Source organism: Maniola hyperantus, chromosome Z (assembly GCF_902806685.2).
Source record: "Maniola hyperantus chromosome Z, iAphHyp1.2, whole genome shotgun sequence".
Taxonomy (NCBI): Eukaryota; Metazoa; Arthropoda; class Insecta; order Lepidoptera; family Nymphalidae; genus Maniola; species Maniola hyperantus.
Genome location: NC_048564.1, coordinates 2,584,896 through 2,603,528, shown reverse-complemented (window position 1 = coordinate 2,603,528; position 18,633 = coordinate 2,584,896). Strand labels below are relative to the sequence as shown.

The following is an 18,633-nucleotide window of genomic DNA, read 5'->3' as shown; positions in this document are numbered from 1 at the left end:
TAGGTGCATTGCCAGATGCAACAGTTTTTAGGGTTCCGTACCTCAAAAGGAAAAACGGAACCCTTATAGGATCACTTTGTTGTCTGTCTGTCAAGAAACCTACGTTGACCTACAATCATGAAATTTGACAGGTTGGTAGATCTTATAGCTGACATTTAGGGAAAAATCTGAAAACCGTGAATTTAGGGTTAGATCACACAAAAAAAATTAAATTGTGGTCATGAACTAATAATTAGTATTTTCAATTTTCGAAGTAAATAACTATATCAAGTGGGGTATCATATGAAAGGTCTTCACCTGTGCATTCTAAAACGGATTTTTATTTATTTTTATGCATCAAAGTTTTTGAATTATCGTGCAAAATGTCGAAAAAATACGACTGTAGTACGGAACCCTCAATGCGTGAGCCTGACTCGCACTTGGCCGGTTTTTTTTGTGTTAAATACGAAATGAATCAAACAAAATTCATATTAAGTATTTCTCTTTGATTTTTTAAAGATTAATACGATTCCTAATTGAATCAATATACCTAAAAGAATAGGACGTCCTAGTAAGGATGTAGGAAATGCAGGCAAAGGCAAATTTATGTTTCTGATCACACTTTCCTCAATTTAGCCAACTGAATCAGTTTACAGATGAAGTTCAACGGCGTCGGACGTGTCGAATGCAACAATGGCACCAAAAACTTGGCCTGGTCGTAGCTCTCGCTGTTCGCTGTTGAAAAGTTAGAGGTGCGTGGCCGGGATCGAACCCCCGACCTCCAATCCACTAAGAGCTTACTTTTTTATTACCTATTATACTTAATTTTTTATTACCTATTTGTAGTTATAGCGCCAATAGAAAGAAAAACATTAGACGGACGGATAGCGCAGGTTTACGAACACTAATAATTGAAACTTATGCGGACGAAGTCACCAGCATCGTCTAGTAAAGGGAGTATAAACTAAAGGTGTATATATACAGGGTATAACCAGAACGCTAGCAAAAACTTAACGTTATTGTTTCAACCCCGCAATGTATAGCGTACAAAACTCGGGACAATGCCCCGCTTACGACGCGGCATTGCCTCCGAGTAACTTACTAACGTAACGTTCGTTGACCTCTGGATAATAAATAATAGATTTTTTTTTATTTATATTTTTCGCGGTTTTTTTGCTATCATATCAGTAATCATCAGTACTATCACCTGTCTTCGTTTTTGCCAGCGTTCTGGTTACACCCTGTAGGTATATCATATAAAATATGATAAAAATTGGAAATGGTAAAAAATAAATGTGTAAAAGTAAATTAAAAAACATGCTAAGCGGTATTTAAAAATAATTTATTCTAGATCAAAATATTAACTAATATTCTTTATTGAACCAAAATGTACATTATATTATTAATTGTATAGAACGTGTATTATTTGTACACGTTCTAATGATTTCTAAATAAAAACAAAAATCCAATATGCCATTCAATTAATAACTAACTAAAATTACTTATTGAAACCTAAAATGGGCATAATTTAGAATGGCAAAAAACAAACATAACCTAACAGGCCATCATTATCTAGTTACCATGCCATCGTACAAGATCTTTCATGTGCAACACTGCAAGTTAATGACGGACAGCACCATCTTTATGTGATTTAGTAAACTAATTATGTTATAGGTTTTCTTGACCGGCACGCAAGGTATTTTTAACGTAGTAATCTTAGACTTGTCGAAGACATCGAAATAATGAGTTTTTAATTATTTGATTACGACTTATAGAGGTAGGTACACGTTCTATGTATGATACTTCAAGATAGAAAAGAAAGTAGTGTTCGTTTGCTTCTCTTTGTACGCATGTGCGCGATTCGTGTATATGCAGTTTCTTAAACTTGAAGCAAATGTAACTTGTCAGAGCGTCTGACATTCGCTTCATGTTTACGAGTTTAAGCAACTGCACATGCGCACGAAGAGAAGTTAACGAACACGACTAAAGAGTCATGAGAAAGTAAAAATTTCACTTATAGAAAAGGAATAAACATGACACTTTCAACGAAGCAAAAAAAAATTGGTACGCAGATGTGCGCAAAATGTAAACAATAGTTGTTATTGAAAATTTCTAACACTAAAAATCCGCCCCGTGAGCAAAATGATTTCTTGGCATTGGTTATTGGACGATTCAAATTTACTTATTTCGAGATAGTCTTGACAAAATGTCGATTTACAGAGGCCGCAAAATTTACATCGGTATTGCTTCTTCGAGATATAGAGTCCCCTAGATTTGTAGGCAGAGTTACAGAGCGCTATGTTTGAATAGTACATCACAGGGAAATCATATTTGCTTCGAGTTATAGCGTCTAAATAATTCGAGTTATAGGGTTTTCGTACTTCAGCGGAAGGAAATCTATAATTACTTGGTCTTAGAGAGGATTTAGAGTAACGGGGCACGATTTAAAGAGGTTCCACTGTATTTTAAAAAAATAAGGAGAGACAACCGTTTATCCACAGTTGATTAATTAATACAGGCTACTTAAGCTATGCAACGTTACGACTTCCATACACATTACACACAAACAGAAACAAATCTATTCTACAAACACATATGTCAAACACAAAAGGGTATGGGCGTAATCCGAAAACATAATTTACACTTTGGCCGGCACTTCCAAACGCATTGGATCAATGGGTTAAAACCATTATGGTGCCTTTTCTCTGAAGCAGGGATAACATACCAATTACGTTTTTATTAAACGACGGGATCATTTTAACACGTCTCTCTACTTTAATTGCTCCAAAACACGTCTCTGCTCATTCAAAAACCTGCTTTTTATTTGTACTAAGTACACATAAATTCATTAGGTTTTCTAAACTTACTTCCAGGTTCCCGAATTTCAATTCACTTGTAATGAATAATAAATCATGAAAACATACAATTCATTTCATTTCATTAATTAAAAACCATAACATAAATTAACTGTTGATTATATCACTACCGATATTATCACTACCCATATTATAATTGCGAAACTGTATTTGTGCTTTATTGGTTGGTTGATTTGTCCTTCAATCACGTCGCACATCGCAACAAAGCAACGGGTCGACTTGATTTTTTGCATGAGTATAGTTAATAACCTAGAGAGTGACATAGGATACTTTTTATCGCGGAAAATCAAAGAACTCCCACGGGATTTTTAAAAGCCTAAATCCACGCGGACGTAGTCGCGGACATTAGCTAGTTTAAAATAAATATAATTGTATGTGATTCGTTAAAATAAACTATTATTATTTATCTCCTTGTAAACGTCAGCAATTAAAAAATAATAATTTACAAATTGAGAACTTTTGACTTTGATTGTTGTAAAACTATTTTGATATGAAAATATTGCAAAATAATGTTATAAAGTAATTTTTTAATTTTTTCCATTACGATACAGTTCACGCCTCTGGATTCTGGGTTTTCAAACCATATTGGGGAATCCGCGCGTTGTCTTTGGCCGTTTACGAGACGTATGCTATTATCTATGGCTATATTGTCTATGATCAGTGTTGCCATTCAGCGACTAAATCGCTAGATTTGACGACATTTCGAAGACGCGTGTATATAGTTAATATAAAGTTTGATATTATAAAAAAAAAAATGTAATGTTTTTTAATAATAATAATTGTAAAAACATGGACATTTATTTGGTATTAAGGCATTCCGAACCGGTGGTAGATGCATCCGACGATTCGAAAGCACTTGTGAAAGTTTACTTGAATAAAAAATATTTATTTATTATGCAACTGTGTTATAAACTACTATTATTAAATATTATGCGTTTTATTTTCAGGTAAATCGCTACTATTTACATTTAGGTATAAGACATGTCACGACTGTAATATAGATACGAAACAAGTTTTTGTGCGTATCCGTTGGTCCTAGTCTTACCAAAAAATCGATATTGCCCAAATCACTTATGAAATCGATTCTCATGCAACACTGCGTATAAATCGTGTCAATAAAAACCGAAGCGGCGCTAATCGTTCCGTCTCACTCACACGATATATATATACATAGTGTGTAGTTGAGATGGAATGACTATACCTTTTTTGTTGGCACGTTTTATAGTCTGTTCAACTGTTAAAGAGAACACCGCACCAACCTCTATGTACTATGCACTAAATCTTGTCACATTCTGAACTAAACTCGTGTTCTATGAAGCTGTGGTAAATTAACTAGTTGACGATTCAAAAGCACTTGTAAAAGTTTACTTGAATAAAAATCTATTCTATTCTATCAAAATTAGTATGACACTGGGGCCGATTCTCTTGTACACAATCTCTAAACTAAACTAAATTAACAGTTCTAAATCTAGTGCTATCCTTTTCCGCAAGCAATATTATGAAAGGGATAGCACTATATTTAGACGTGCCATTTAAGTTTAGTTTAGAAACTGTGCACAACGGAATTAGCCACACTGGCCATCAAGTAATAAGCAAAACAGAGTTGCAGCTTGAATTTTTGTTCGGAATGGCCCGCCTAATAATAGTACATAGAGAGGTCGTTAATACGTACATATAGTCCGTATGAAATGTCTCCTCACGCGCCATTTTAACTCTATGGGTCAACTGTCATGTCAGAAGTACGGTACACCTTTTAAATAACGACTAAAATCGTACGTTTGACATGAAATTTGACACAAAAAGTTAAAATGGCGCGTGAAGAGTTAAATTTTACGCGTTATAACAATGGGAACGCCAAATTTTCTCTATCTGTCAATCTGTGTTCCCTACCAATTACAATCAGGATAAAAACAATCTTAGGCCACATCACTTTTTGTAATAATCATAACCGTAATCATTCATTTTGCCAGAATATGGTACTTACATGCAATATAATATAATAATATTTCCATATATCCTGCCATGCATGGCATGCAAATTTTTTTTAGGGTTCCGTACCTCAACAGGATAAAAGGAACCGTTATAGGATCACTTTGTTGTCTGTCTGTCCGTCTGTCCATCGTGTTTGTCAAGAAAACCTATAGGGTACTTCCCATTGACATCGTTACATCACAAAAAAAAATGTGTTCATGAACAATTAATTAGTTTTTTCAATTTTCAAAGTAAGATAACTAATACCAAGTGGGGTATCATATTATGAAAGGGCTTTACTTATGCATTCAAATACAGATTTTTATTTAATTTTAAGCATAATAGTTTTTGATTTATCGTGTTTTTTTATAATAAAAAAGACAATTAAACTTATGATTATTTTCCAATACTTTTCATCATAGTCCAGTAAATAGAGCATTTAACCTCGCAATAAATTTCCAATCCAATTTCTTTTTTTTTTTAGGTTAAGGGTCACTTACTGACCATAAAATGAGAAAATGCTGACAGATCCAGGTGGAGCTTCGATCGCAATCTTTAATTTTTTCCCTAAAGTGGATAGTTTTCAAGATATCGGCCAAAAACTTTCCTTCAAGATTGCGATCGAAGCTCCACCTGGATCTGTCAGCATTTTGTGATTTTATGGTCAGTGACCCTTAACCTAAAAAAAAAAGAAATTGGATCGGAAATTTAGTGCGAGGTTGACAAAAAAAAAACGGCTTTATTTACTGTACTATCATGTGTGATTGTGATCAAGCATGAGCCCATAGCGAATTTTACAAACAAAATTAGAGCAAATATGACATTCCCATTGTTACTTGTACGCGTTGTACAGGATGTTATTAGACCGCTAGCGAAAACAAAAAAGGGGAAAATACTAATGATTACTGATAAGATACCACAAAAAAAAAAAAAACTGTTTTTAATAAATTATTTTTATTTTTACAGGTGATCGTGGTTAAGCGTGCGCGTATAACTAATTTAAAAAAAAGTTATTTTGTAAAGTGGTGATAATAAACAGAATCCCCGACTGAGTTTGTTGTGCGCTCTTCTCAGACCTTGGCGCGTTTGGAACCCTTGGAGCTTTAGTTTTAAGTTCGCGTAGTAATTATCACCACTATATAATCTTACAAATGTAACAACCGACCATAAAAAAGTGTAATTTATTACCTACTAGCTGATGCCCGCGACTTCGTACGCGTGGATTTAGGTTTTTGAAAATCCTGTGGGAATTCTTCAATTTTCCGGGATAAAAAATAGCCTATGTCCTTCCCCGGGATACAAACTATCTCTGTACCAAATTTCGTTAAAATCGGTTCAACGGTTGAGCCGTGAAAAGCTAGCAGACAGACAGACAGACAGGCAGACAGACACACTTTCGCATTTATAATATTAGTATGGATTTTGAATAAATTATATTATTTGACTTTGAAACTACAAGTATAAGGCAAATGGTTATTGCTATTGGATTGTGTTTAGGTAGTATAATAATAATAGTTAAGTTTTCGCTAGCGTTCTAACTACACCCTGTATAGTGCTTGATTAGCTTGAACAGTACGAAAAGCTATACATATTTCATGTGGCTACTTCTTCAGTGCTACCGTCAAACTCGAGTTTCACATCACCTGTCAAACCTTCCACATCCACCTCGTTCTCCGATGCGTTCAACATGTTCAGCGTCACCTATCAAAGAAAAATTGACTTTATAATTTGTAAAGATAAATTCGTATAACAAATCGGACCAATGGCTTCGATTGGTGACGTCTTTTTCTAAACTAAATTTATAGTATCTGCATCTTTTTATTTTTAATATCAGTAATCCTAATAATCTAAACATTATATATATCTGTCCCGGCTTTAATCACGTGTTTAGTTGATGTTAGCCCGACTAGTTTCGAACCCATTCGGGGTCCTGACGGAGTCAGTTCGCGCATGCGTCGCGGATGTGACTCATGTGCGAGTAAAGCCGGGACAGATATTATATATAATGGAAATCACTCACGATAGTTTAAACGCTGAAAATCTAAACATTATATAAAAGTAAAAGCTGACTGAATGACTGACTGGACGAATCGGGCTGGGCCTGTAGATAGCTAATATGACGTAGACATCAGCTAAGAAAGGATTTTTCAAAATTCAACCCCCAACCCCCAACGTCCACGCGGACGAAGTCGCGGGAATAAGCTGGTAATATATAAAAGGAAAAGCTAACTTACTGACTGATCTATCAACCTACAGCTCTAACTACTGGATCGATCGGGGCTGAAATTTGGCACGCAGATAGCTAATATGACGTAAACGTTAATTACAAAAAATATGAGTAGGTAAATGTTTTTTGTAATTATTTAAAAAATTAGACCAGAAGGGCAAGCGCAGGCGAAAGATAGTCCTAGGCGTAATTTTCTGTCCATCAAATAGATCACTCGGAAATGTAGCGCATAAGTATTAGAAACATGTCAACAGAGTCTCTCCATAGCAATACAATGTCCATGGCAGACAATAGTCCCCTCTGCGCTTGCCCATAGAGATACTTAAAGATTATAAATGTCTATATATCAAAATGTACTGTAAAGCCAAATACATTGGAACCTCTTTAACTTGAACCCCGTTAACTCGAAATCCTCTCTAAGACAAAGAGATTAACTATTCCCTTTCGCTGAAGTACAAAAACCCTATCAAATTACTTAGACTTAACTCGTTATGTTATGTTCATTCTTTTTCATTAAAATAAGTCACTAAAAAGTCAAATTTTTATTTTCCTATGACTATTACTTGATGTACCATACATGGAACATATTATGTCTCTAGAAGTCAAAATTGAACGATTAAAACCCCTTATCTCGTCAAGTCAAATATTTGTTAACTAGAAATTTTAATTTTTCCACTGAAGTTCGAGTTTAAGAGCCTCCACTGTACTTAAGAGAAATAACCCTGAAGCGCTCCCCAGCGCTTTTCACACAAACGTAGTTTGGCTCTCAATAGAATACCAATTGGACTCGATGAAATTTTCTAGACATGTTCAAGAAACAGATGTTTTTGTTTGTTCAAACATGTGTAATTTCAAAGTTACACCGGATCAAAGATTAGAGATATTATAGTGCACAAGTGTGTGCACTATAAGGTGCACACCCAGGTGCACTCTCTAATCCCTCACTCTCATAGCCCGATGGGACGGAAATCGGACACGGCCGGAGAGAGATCAGGCGCAGGAACGACGGATTTACGTGCTCTCCGAGGCACGTGCCGCACATATAGTGTGACTAGAGCGCTCGCTAGGGTTAATTCTCTTAAATAGTTGCTGAACGCAGCAGGTTCTCTACAAAATCATACAAAAATAAACTCTACATACAATAAATTACAAAAAAATATACATAAAAATAAAAAGAGTGCCCACGAGATTTTTAACAACCTAAATCTACGCGGACGAAGTCGTGGGCATCAGCTAGTTTTCAATAAATGTCTACAAGTGCATGCCGAGAGTGAGGTAAAGATCAAAGAAAAATAAATTCAAACTTCACTAACTGAATAATAATAAAAATAAAAATACACAAAGAACAGCACAACAGAATAGGGTATATATGCATGTGATTCTTTTAACCGACTTCCAAAAAAGGAGGAGGTTCTCAATTTAGAATTCAACGTATTCCGTAATATTTATCAACAGTAAATCATAATCTAAGCAATCAATGTCATGCTTTGACTTTGACGGTCATTATTTCGTAAATGTAGTGATTTTTTTATTCCAAAAACTATAAAAGCTCATGATGCTTTTAATTTTTTATGTTTACCCAGTTTTTTTTTTCAAAATTCTTAATTCTATGCAATGAAAAAAGCTGGCATGGTTCGTGTGCGAATCCAACTCGCACTTGACCGGTTTGTTCTCATTCCGGCATTTGAGCTCATAACGTGTGCTGTAGTCGACACATTTTAAACTAAGTCGTCGAGTTATCTGTCTGTTTCGCTCGTACTTACCTACGACTTGTAAGTGCGAGCGAAACAGACAGATAACTCGACGACTCAGTTTAAAATGCGTTGACTATAAGACCCTTTGCTTCGAAAAATACATGCATATACCCAATTGGGATGATGCCTACGTCAAAAATAAATTGTCTGTATTAATTTTATTATTAAATGGAGAGTCTTCATTATCATTTATAAAATCCACATCCGCTGCTAGTTTTAAGTTTGCTAGAACGCGTAACTCTTTGTGTTAAATTTCAAGTCAAAAATACGATTTTAGTCCTTATTTTAAAGGTGAACCATACTTTTGACATGACAATTGACCCATAGTTAAAATGGCGCGTGAGGAGTCTTTTTTTACGAACTATAACCATTTTAATTTATCGATTTAACTAAAAAAAATACGTCAAATGTTTATGAGCTATGTATTTTATAGAAGCTCCCATACTAAGCGAGCGTTTTGACGTTCGGTAAATAGTTGCTAATTTGACTAGTAGTCATCATCCCTATTGCAAAAAAAAAATAAAAAAATTAAGTGATTGGTTTGCATTAGTTAGTGAAGGTTTGAACCTCGGCATTATTTCCTAACACTCCTTGGATGATGCTCAGTGGCGAGACTACCTGGTGGAGCGTGGCTGGCTGCGCAGCGCTGGTCACGGTGCTGCTTACCTGCCGTACAGGGATACCTGCGTCCTCAAATGCCTTCTTCTTTAGGGTCGTTCGGATTTGCGAACTGAAACGTACAAGATTAGACCTTTTAAATTAAAGTCAAATAATTTATTCAAAATAGGTACTGTTGTCAATTGTTGGATTATAAGATGATCCACGATGATGACGTCACACGAATTGGTAAGCAACGTTGTTTTTTTAGTGAAACACATCACAATTTCAATCTATGTGACGTCATCGTCGGAATTAACATGGCGGCTACGGTATCATGCGTTTTTGATATTTGTAGAACAGATAAAAAAGTGAAATCTTTAAAATGAATTATAAAATTCGTTATATCTAAATATATAAAAGGAAAAGGTGACTGACTGACTGACTGACTGATCTATCAACGCACAGCTCAAACTTCTGGACGGATCGGGCTGTAATTTGGCATGCAGATAGCTATTATGACGTAGCCATCTGCTAAGAAAGGATTTTTGAAATTTCAACCCCTAAGGGGGTGAAATAGAGGTTCGAAATTTGTGTAGTCGCGAGCATAAGCAAGTGAATTATAAAATTCATTATATAATCTTATAAACTGAAACTAACATTTTTCGATTGCTTATTGCTAATTCTATCTTGTTAATACATTTTCAGAATTATTCTCCCTGGTGTAAAATACCGTATTCGATTTGTGGTGCGTCGCTGATCGACGCAGTTCTAAAATAACCATATGGCACTCCACCCACGTCCACCCTTTTTATAGATTTGATTCGATTAGATTTTTATCACTCATTTTTTGTCCGACTTTTTGTAGGACGTACTATACTTACGTTTCAATATTGCAATTTGTTTAATTTTTGCGGACTACAAATCGGTCACCAATTATCAGACACGGGCAAACACAGTACACGGTGAAGTTAGAGTAGACGTCCGGTAACTTTGGGGTCCCAAGGTGGTAGAATGGTGACCTCGCACCGCAAAGCACCGCGTTTGGAAGATCCCTCACTAGGTGGACAGACAACATCAAACGAGTTGCAGGGAGCCACTGGATACAGGCAGTGCAAGACAGTGGTGGAAGTACTTACAACAGTCCTATACGACATTCTTCTTCTTCTTTGCTCTGGGGTGGTTTCCACACTTAAACGTTTCCGTCTGTTGTGCGTGCATTGCCCCTCCCCGCTGAAGTCTTCACTCCAGCCATCCAAGCGGGCTCCAGAAGCTAAGTAAACCCCCCAGGTTGCCGAGGGCTGTCCTATACGACCTATACTCAGCAGTGGACGTCTATCAGTTAATAATGTTGATGATGATAAAGTTAGAGTATGGCAGTTTTACTCACACTGTCCTGTTCTTTATATGGTGACTGAGTTTGTTCAGGTCAACAGCGAAGCGATGTACACTTGATCGAAGCATGTCAATCTCTTCTTCAGTCCATTTACCACTAAAATAAGAAACAACGTTTAAACAACAATAAAATAGTGTGTATTTTCTATTGCTGCAATAGAAAATACACACTCTGTGAAAATTTTAACTCTCTACTTGTTACGGTTCATGAAATACAGCCCTCAGACAGACAGCGGAGGTGTAGTAATAGGGTCTTGTTGGGAACTTTCGAGTCTAAAAATAGCAATTTTTCTCTAAAGATAAAAGTCACGTACCCAGGCTGAGTGTCAGCCATAGGATGTAGCATCATTGTCATCTCCGATAGTTTGTTGAAAGCAGTGCCTGCCTCCCGAAATATTTCTCCTACCTGGAACAATACAGCCATTTTAATACTATAAATAAAAATTAAAGTAATACCAAACGTTAATTTGGGTGAACGTCGCACATCTTGTTCTGTTGTTTTGTGAGTATGATACGCCCATAAATGTTAATTGCAATAGCATGCCCGATTTTGAGCAAGCATGGACTCTTAAATATTATACCCACACAATGGAATATTATAAGTAAGGATTATAAATTAACTAGCTGATGCCCGCGACTTCGTCCGCATGGATTAAGATTTTTGAAAATCCCGTGGGAACTCTTTAATTTTCCGGGATAAAAAGTAACCTATGCCACTCTGACAAAAGATCTGCTTTGCCTATACCCATGCAAAAAATCACGTCAATCTGTTGCTCTGTTGGGACGTGATTGAAAGACAAACCAATAAACTAACAAAGAAACACACTTTCACATTAATAATAGGGGTAGTGATGTTGACTACCCACACATCACCCACTGCTCCACCCAGTATCCAGAATATTCCTGTATACAAAGTACAACTAGTGGAATATTCCTGTACCCACCCACCTATCCAACTGTATATATTGTCTAATTGTAAGGGCAATATACACCCTTAGATTGCCTGAATGACCCAACCTGTTCTTAATACTTATAGAACATGTAACTTAATAACATAATATTATTAGGTACAGTACATAAATAGGTAAATTTACGATAGGATTCATACAACTTATTATAAATGTAATACACTTAGGCTTTGAATTATTTCTCGCTTCATAATTGTCACTCACACGCACACACACAATTAAAAAATTTAAAGTTAAATTCTAAAAGATATATTAAAACAATAGCATGGAAGCACAACTGAAAGCAATGAAGATTAAACGCAAAATGAACAAAGGCAGATAAAATCAATACACTGTGACAGTACTGATTTGGCACAGTGCTGCCAACTTTGAAAATCAATAGCTTAGTGAAAACTAAAAAGTGCAGAAAACAGGGATGGGCAAAATAAGACCTTAAGTTAGCCTTTGACAAATTGAATACTATATGATATAGAACTTTGGTAAAAATTACGCTTATCTTTAAAATTATGAAATATATTATTCAACTCTTTAAAAATAGTCTAGTTTTGTGATGGCTTTGATGGCATTTTTCATTAAAAAGAATGGTAGTTTTGATATAGAGAGTGTACCAATATGAGTTAAAAATAAAACAACGTCAAGTTAACTTAATAATAATTATTATAAGAATTTGAAGAGAGAACTACGAACCAAAACGAATATTACAAAAGAGATTATCATTGTGATATTTTAGTTTTGGCTTTGTTTGCATGGATGCGACTGGCTGAGCTATCAGTTGCTATGAGATGATGTAGTGAATTTTTACATTGATATTTTGCTTGTTTGAAAAGATCATCTGTCAGCACTTCTCAGTAGAATCTGCTTTCGAACCAGTAGTAGAGTCATCAGACATAAGAGACACCAGTTCACTTTCACGAAATAAATAAATATTGGTTTTGGTAGTTTTCACTTTTCACTTATGATTGATAATTATTAGGCTAGGTTATTATTTTAAAAGATTATGTAGAGCCCAACAAATTCTTCAAAAATTTCATCTAGTATTCTTATTCTACTTTTTGATGACACTCAAACTATCTACTTTATAATTACTTAATAATGAGGCTGCTTTAAGAGGCGAAGTGTAAGTATATTTACTGAGCAAAGGTAAGTGAAAAACGCTTACTTTGGCCGCCGAACTGTTCATATTCGCCATGTATCTTCCCGCTATAATTTTCACTTTATTTGACTTTCACGTTGAATAAAAGTTAATTATAACATTTCATTAATTCACAATCAAATAGAAATCTCAATTATATAAACACAATTTATATTAAAAAGTTCATGAACATCTAAAAGTTTTAACACAAAAAAATTAACAACACCATTAACAAAATAAGGAAATAAATGACTTGTCAGTTGTCAGTTGTCACCCATAGTCTTAATCTCTATGCCCATAGTCCTCACAATGTACTCTGTGGTCCTCACAGCCTCATGCTCACAGGCTTGTCAACCGGTGTTGTCAACATAGATTACCTACTTGTCAAGTTGTCACTGACAACTGACATTCTGACAATAGTACATTTTTTTAACTGGTTTTACAGCTCTGGGTTCTAGCCTTTTTGAGCCTTCAATAGTACAAGATTGACAATGGTACAGACATAGGGTACCTGGCACATAGGGCAGGGTTCCTTTTTTCTCTGGAGATACGGAACCCTAAAAAACCAAACCGCATAACATTATCTGTAAGTATTCAAGTGAATAGTAGTTAGTAGGTAAGTGGGAAAGGAAATTACCTACCACACTTATATTTTCACCGACTCCCTTGAAAATTGCTACTTTACTGAAGAAAGGATTTCATTACAGAGGACTGTAATCAGGCGGCTACTGGCCGTGCGCCAGCATTGTAATGGAAATTGGTGGACGGTTTTTATACTACTGCAGCTATCGAGTTTCAAGAGATTTGTAATGGAAGTTGCTAGACAGTTTCATACTGCTGACAACGTTCTTTAATTAAGTATAGACTAGCATAAGTAAATAAGGTTTTTAGGTACCTACATGATTTTAATAATATTCTGAATTATTAAGTAGGTACTATATTTTTTGTTTTTTTTTTCAATAAGTAGGATGTTTTTAAATATTTTTTAATTTGTCTTTCTTTTTTAAAATCCTTTTTTGCATTTTAATTTTTTAGTATCACTATTTTATAAGTAACTATTATTATTTTTCTTACTATATGTATAATATACAATATACATTTTTCATATTATGAATTAAACTTTGTTTGTTCAATTTGTTTTTCCTTGCAAATGGTAGAAAGGAACTATACAAGTCTCTGCCTTCCAATGTTACTCGGTCAGTAATTGCTTTATTTCAGGCCTGGACTTTAATATGTAGGTACTATATTTTATCAACTAACAACAGCAACTTAGTTGAAACTTCCTTACAGTAGGTACCTAGACCTACCTAGGTTGAGTGCTGATATTAGTTATACGTAACTACCTGGGTTGAGTGCTGATTTTGAATAAACACTAGAACTCAGCCACTTGAGTCTACCATTATAAAAGCGATGTTTAATATCTGTTTTCATATTGTATCCTAATACCTACCTATCCCGCCATTGCATAGGTACACGAGAAAGTGGCTAAAATGGGTTACTTTGGTAATATATTCTGTACTTTATGTATCTTGGTTTTTGCTGTGGGCTCAATTAATTTCACTGAAGCCCGGTCCACCAATGCCTTGATCAGGTAAGTCAGTTCAGGCTAACGCTTAATAACCCAAAGGAAAGGCGATTATATTTTCTCCAATCGCAATCCAATCCATCAGCTTGTATGCGTCCACTACTGAACATACTTAGGCCTTTTCAAAAGCGCGCCACCTAACACGGTTTTCTGCCTTCCCCATCCACCCGCTCGCCTCATTCTCCAGGTCATCACCAGCGACGTAACCACAAATTCACGGTTTTCGAATTGCCTTCACTTTAAAAAAAATAGCCAGTTGGTGATTACCGCCGCCCATGAACATTTGCACCACCAGAGGAACCGCCAATGCGTTGCCGGCCTTTCAGGAATTTGTTAGTCCGCCCCTTGAATAGCCCCATGTTGTAATCTAGTGGAAACACCACCGAAGGGAGTTGATTCCACAGATTGAATGTGCTTGGAAAAAAGGATTTGGCACAACGGGCGGTAGAAGTTCACCAGACACCCAGGTGGTGAGGGTGAAATTGCTTACGGTGGCGTGCGGTGCGGTTAGGCGATAGAACACACAAAGAGACCATGGAGCAGGAGGCTTTCCAACAAGCTGTTTAGTTTGGGATCATCCACAAGTCGAACAGCCCGCTTTTGAATCCGATCAAATGGAAGGACTATACTTTATAGATTAAAGACCAGTGCTTGCCAAACCTTCGTTATTTTATAAAAGCTGAAAGTTTCTCTGCGTATTGTCTCCAAGGAAGGTCGGTCTGGCACGCGCTCGCTCTCCCTCTATAAGCTATAAGACATTGCTACCCTACCTGCCAAATTTCATGATGTTAGGTCAACGGTAAGTACCCTATTAGTTTTGATTCCATTGACGGGTAAAAAACACTAAATATGACGACATTACCACTAAAATACTCTAAAAAGCAATGTACGTAGGTACTTACACTTAAAACATTTTTTTGAGTAAAAATGCTCGCGAAAAAAATTTACAAAATTAGAAAGTTAGGTTAAATTAGGTACCTACATCAGTAACCCATCATGTTCGACATAAGTGGTAGGCTTGTAATTTCATTACAATAATATAGGCAGTGTAAACTCTTCACAAAACTTTCGTTAAGGCAACCGGACTCGCACACGGAGGGTTCCGTACCATCATAATTCATAATTATTCATCGTACAAAAAATACTTAAGTACCTACCTAATAACACTTTTTAGGGTTCCGTACCTCAAAATGAAAAACGGAACCCTTATACGATCACTAATTTGTTGTCTGTCTGTCTGTCTGTCTGTCTGTCTATCAAGAAACCTACAGGGTACTTCCCGTTGACCTAGAATCATGAAATTTGGCAGGTAGGTAGATCATTTAGCTGACATTTGGGGAAAAATCTGAAAACCGTGAATTTAGGGTTAGATCACACAAAAATAATTAAATTGTGGTCATTAACTAATAATTAGTATTTTCAACTTTCGAAGTGAGTGACTACATCAAGTGGCGTATCATATGAAAGGTCTTCACCTGTACATTCTAAAACAGATTTTTATTTATTTTTATGCATCATAGTTTTTGAATTATCGTGCAAAATGTCGAAAAAATACGACTGTAGTACAGAACCCTCATTGCGCGAGCCTGACTCGCACTTGGCCAGTTTTTATCTTTTTAATTCAGGTGATTTTATTCTTTAAACTGGCCGTCGGCACAAGCTACCTATATATCAAATATGCATAAGTACCTACGTTTAAGGTACAAACTAACACTACTCTATACCCCACCATTTTGTTTCTCAGAAGCACAGGCAGCATTGGGATCATAGAACATTTTAGAATTTCACGCTATAGGTATATATTTTTAACAAGTCAATTCAATTTTTATCCCTACAGGCATGAAGCTAAACGTGATATTCCTGATCGCTGCATCACCAACAGTGTGACACCAGTCACTTGCGATCACGCTAGCATCACAGACAACCTTCTGCCGCATCCAGACGACTGCAACCTCTTCTACTATTGCTTGTCCGCCACTCTACCACCGATATGCCGACAGTGCCCAGGCGGATTGCATTTCAGCCCTCAAAGGCATGTTTGCGATCGACCTGAACAAGCAGGATGCCAATCAAGTGGCTCTTCTAATCCTCCTCCTCCTGATTCTACTACTCCGATACCTGTTCCAACTACTGAGGTGCCTGAGTCTACTTTTCCGACATCTGTATCTACTACTCAGGAGCCTGAGTCTACTTTTCCAACATCTGTTTCTACTACTGGGAAGCCTGAGTCTACTTTTCCGACATATGTTACTACTGAGGAGCCCGAGTCTACTACTGAGGAGCATGAGTCTACTTTTCCGACATATGTTACTACTGAGGAGCCTGAGTCTACTACTGAGGAGCACGAGTCTACTTTTCCGACATATGTTACTACTAGGGCTCCCATTTATACTACGCTCCGTCCCACTACCACAACCCGGCGCAGTTCGTGGTGGTGTTTGTGGTTGTGCTAAAATCAGTTTGGCGCAAAGGCTTACATCAAAACAAATTGTTTTTTTCTTGTAACGGATCTTGGCACTAATAAATTTCTAACGCAAAAAGTTGTATTTGTTATTAAAGGCGAAAGTTTGTATGTGTGTGTGTGTATGTTTGTTACTCCTTCACGCAAAAACTACTGGACGGATTTGGCTGAAATTTGGAATGGAGATACATCATACCCTGGATTAAGACATAGGTTACTTTTTATCCCGGAAAATTAAAGAGTTCCCGCGGGATTTAGAAAAACGTAAATCCACGCGGACTAAGTCGCGGGCATCAGCTAGTTAATAATATAGGTTACCAGTGGGCGCTGCAGTAGTGCTTTATTTGTTTTATATTTTTTAAATAGATGATGCCAGCGACTTCGTCCGCATGGATTAAGGTTTTATAAAATCCCGTGGGAACTCTTTGATTTTTCGGGATCAAAAGTAGCATATGTCCTTCCCCGGGATGCAAGCATCTCCGTGCCAAATTTCATTGAAATCAGTTAAACTGATGGGCTGTGAAAAGCTAGCAGACAGACAGACGGACGGACAAACAGACACACACACTTTCATAGTATTAGTAAGTATGGATATGGATTTTTCATTACTTCTACTGAATTTTATAAATCAAAATATAAAGTTGTATAGAAGCAGGCGTTACTTTGCGGAAGTTCATGATATACAAGGAACCAAAAGTTTAATTTGTTATCATAGAGTTATGATACTAGGTAATAACCACATCACTCTTTGTTATAATCTGCTGAAACAGGCACTATATTGCACTAAGTAAGTACATGATGCAACATGTAGCATGCAATATGCACCACCCGCCCTCCCACTGCTAAACATGCAGGAAATGCCTGCCACTAAGTAAGCAATACGCAGCACCACACATATCCATAACACACTCGACGCACATTTCGCCCCGACACCGGAGCATCCTCAGGAGATGTAGTAGGTACATACCAGAGGCGTCTCTAGCCCTTGTGGCGCCCGTGTGCAACCAGTACCCTGGCGCCCTCTAGTCTAGTAGGAGCAGGGTCAAAATGGAATACTAACAGTTATATTTTCAAATGGAAATTCGGATGCAAATGGTGGAATTTTAAATGATGACGGCGTCGGCCATAACACGAGCGCAGGGTCTTTGAAAGCGCCGGCATCGACGCATCTTTGGAGGTGTCGCATTAGAGGGCGCTCGGCGCCCCCTTAGACCCGGCGCCCGTGTGCGCCGCACACCCTGCACCATAGGTAAAGACACCTCTGGTACATACTTTAATATGCACAATTGCAAAGTGACGATCGATCGTCTGGTCGTCCACTCAGATCCTGTCGCGTTCTCGGGTAACTGCTCAGGGCTTTGGGCTTCTTCAGTGTTAGCAACGCCACCTGCAACTACAGGCGGGTTGCGGGGTTTGATCGGTAGTGTCAAAGCCGGTGGTACGCACTGGAGTGCGATCGAGCCCGCGTGTGCTCGCGAGCGATCGGCTATTGACCTCTGGGTCAAGCTGAGGGGTAACCCAGACCTATAATGTCAAGAACACGCTAGGCTAAAAAGGGCTAGAACCAGTCCAAGAATATAATATAATCTCTAAATAAAATACGTCAAGAACAGTGAATGCATCGGTGCATGGTCTGGCCCAAGGAACATATTTACTCTAGAGACAAGAATGAATGAATGATGAAATGA

At 37.0% G+C, this 18,633-nt stretch overlaps 1 protein-coding gene across 4 annotated transcripts in view; it reads right to left on the bottom strand.

The window, feature by feature from the left end:
* Window positions 1–1,300: 1,300 nt before the first annotated feature.
* LOC117995400 (chromatin complexes subunit BAP18) overlaps window positions 1,301–18,633 on the bottom strand; it is a 102,758-nt gene continuing 85,425 nt past the window's right edge. Inside the window, exons 2-6 of one of the 4 annotated variants that reach the window (XM_034983418.2) lie at window positions 12,927–13,016; window positions 11,114–11,205; window positions 10,795–10,896; window positions 9,375–9,537; window positions 1,301–6,527 (exon numbers count right to left, since the gene is read on the bottom strand). In XM_034983418.2, coding sequence (XP_034839309.1) covers window positions 6,420–6,527; window positions 9,375–9,537; window positions 10,795–10,896; window positions 11,114–11,205; window positions 12,927–12,956 — 495 coding nt within the window. In that variant the 5' untranslated portion in view covers window positions 12,957–13,016 and the 3' untranslated portion in view covers window positions 1,301–6,419. Of the gene's footprint in view, window positions 6,528–9,374; window positions 9,538–10,794; window positions 10,897–11,113; window positions 11,206–11,907; window positions 12,066–12,926; window positions 13,124–18,633 lie in introns of those variants that run through there. The other 3 variants (XM_034983419.2, XM_069508946.1, XM_069508947.1) reach the window with 3 other exon arrangements.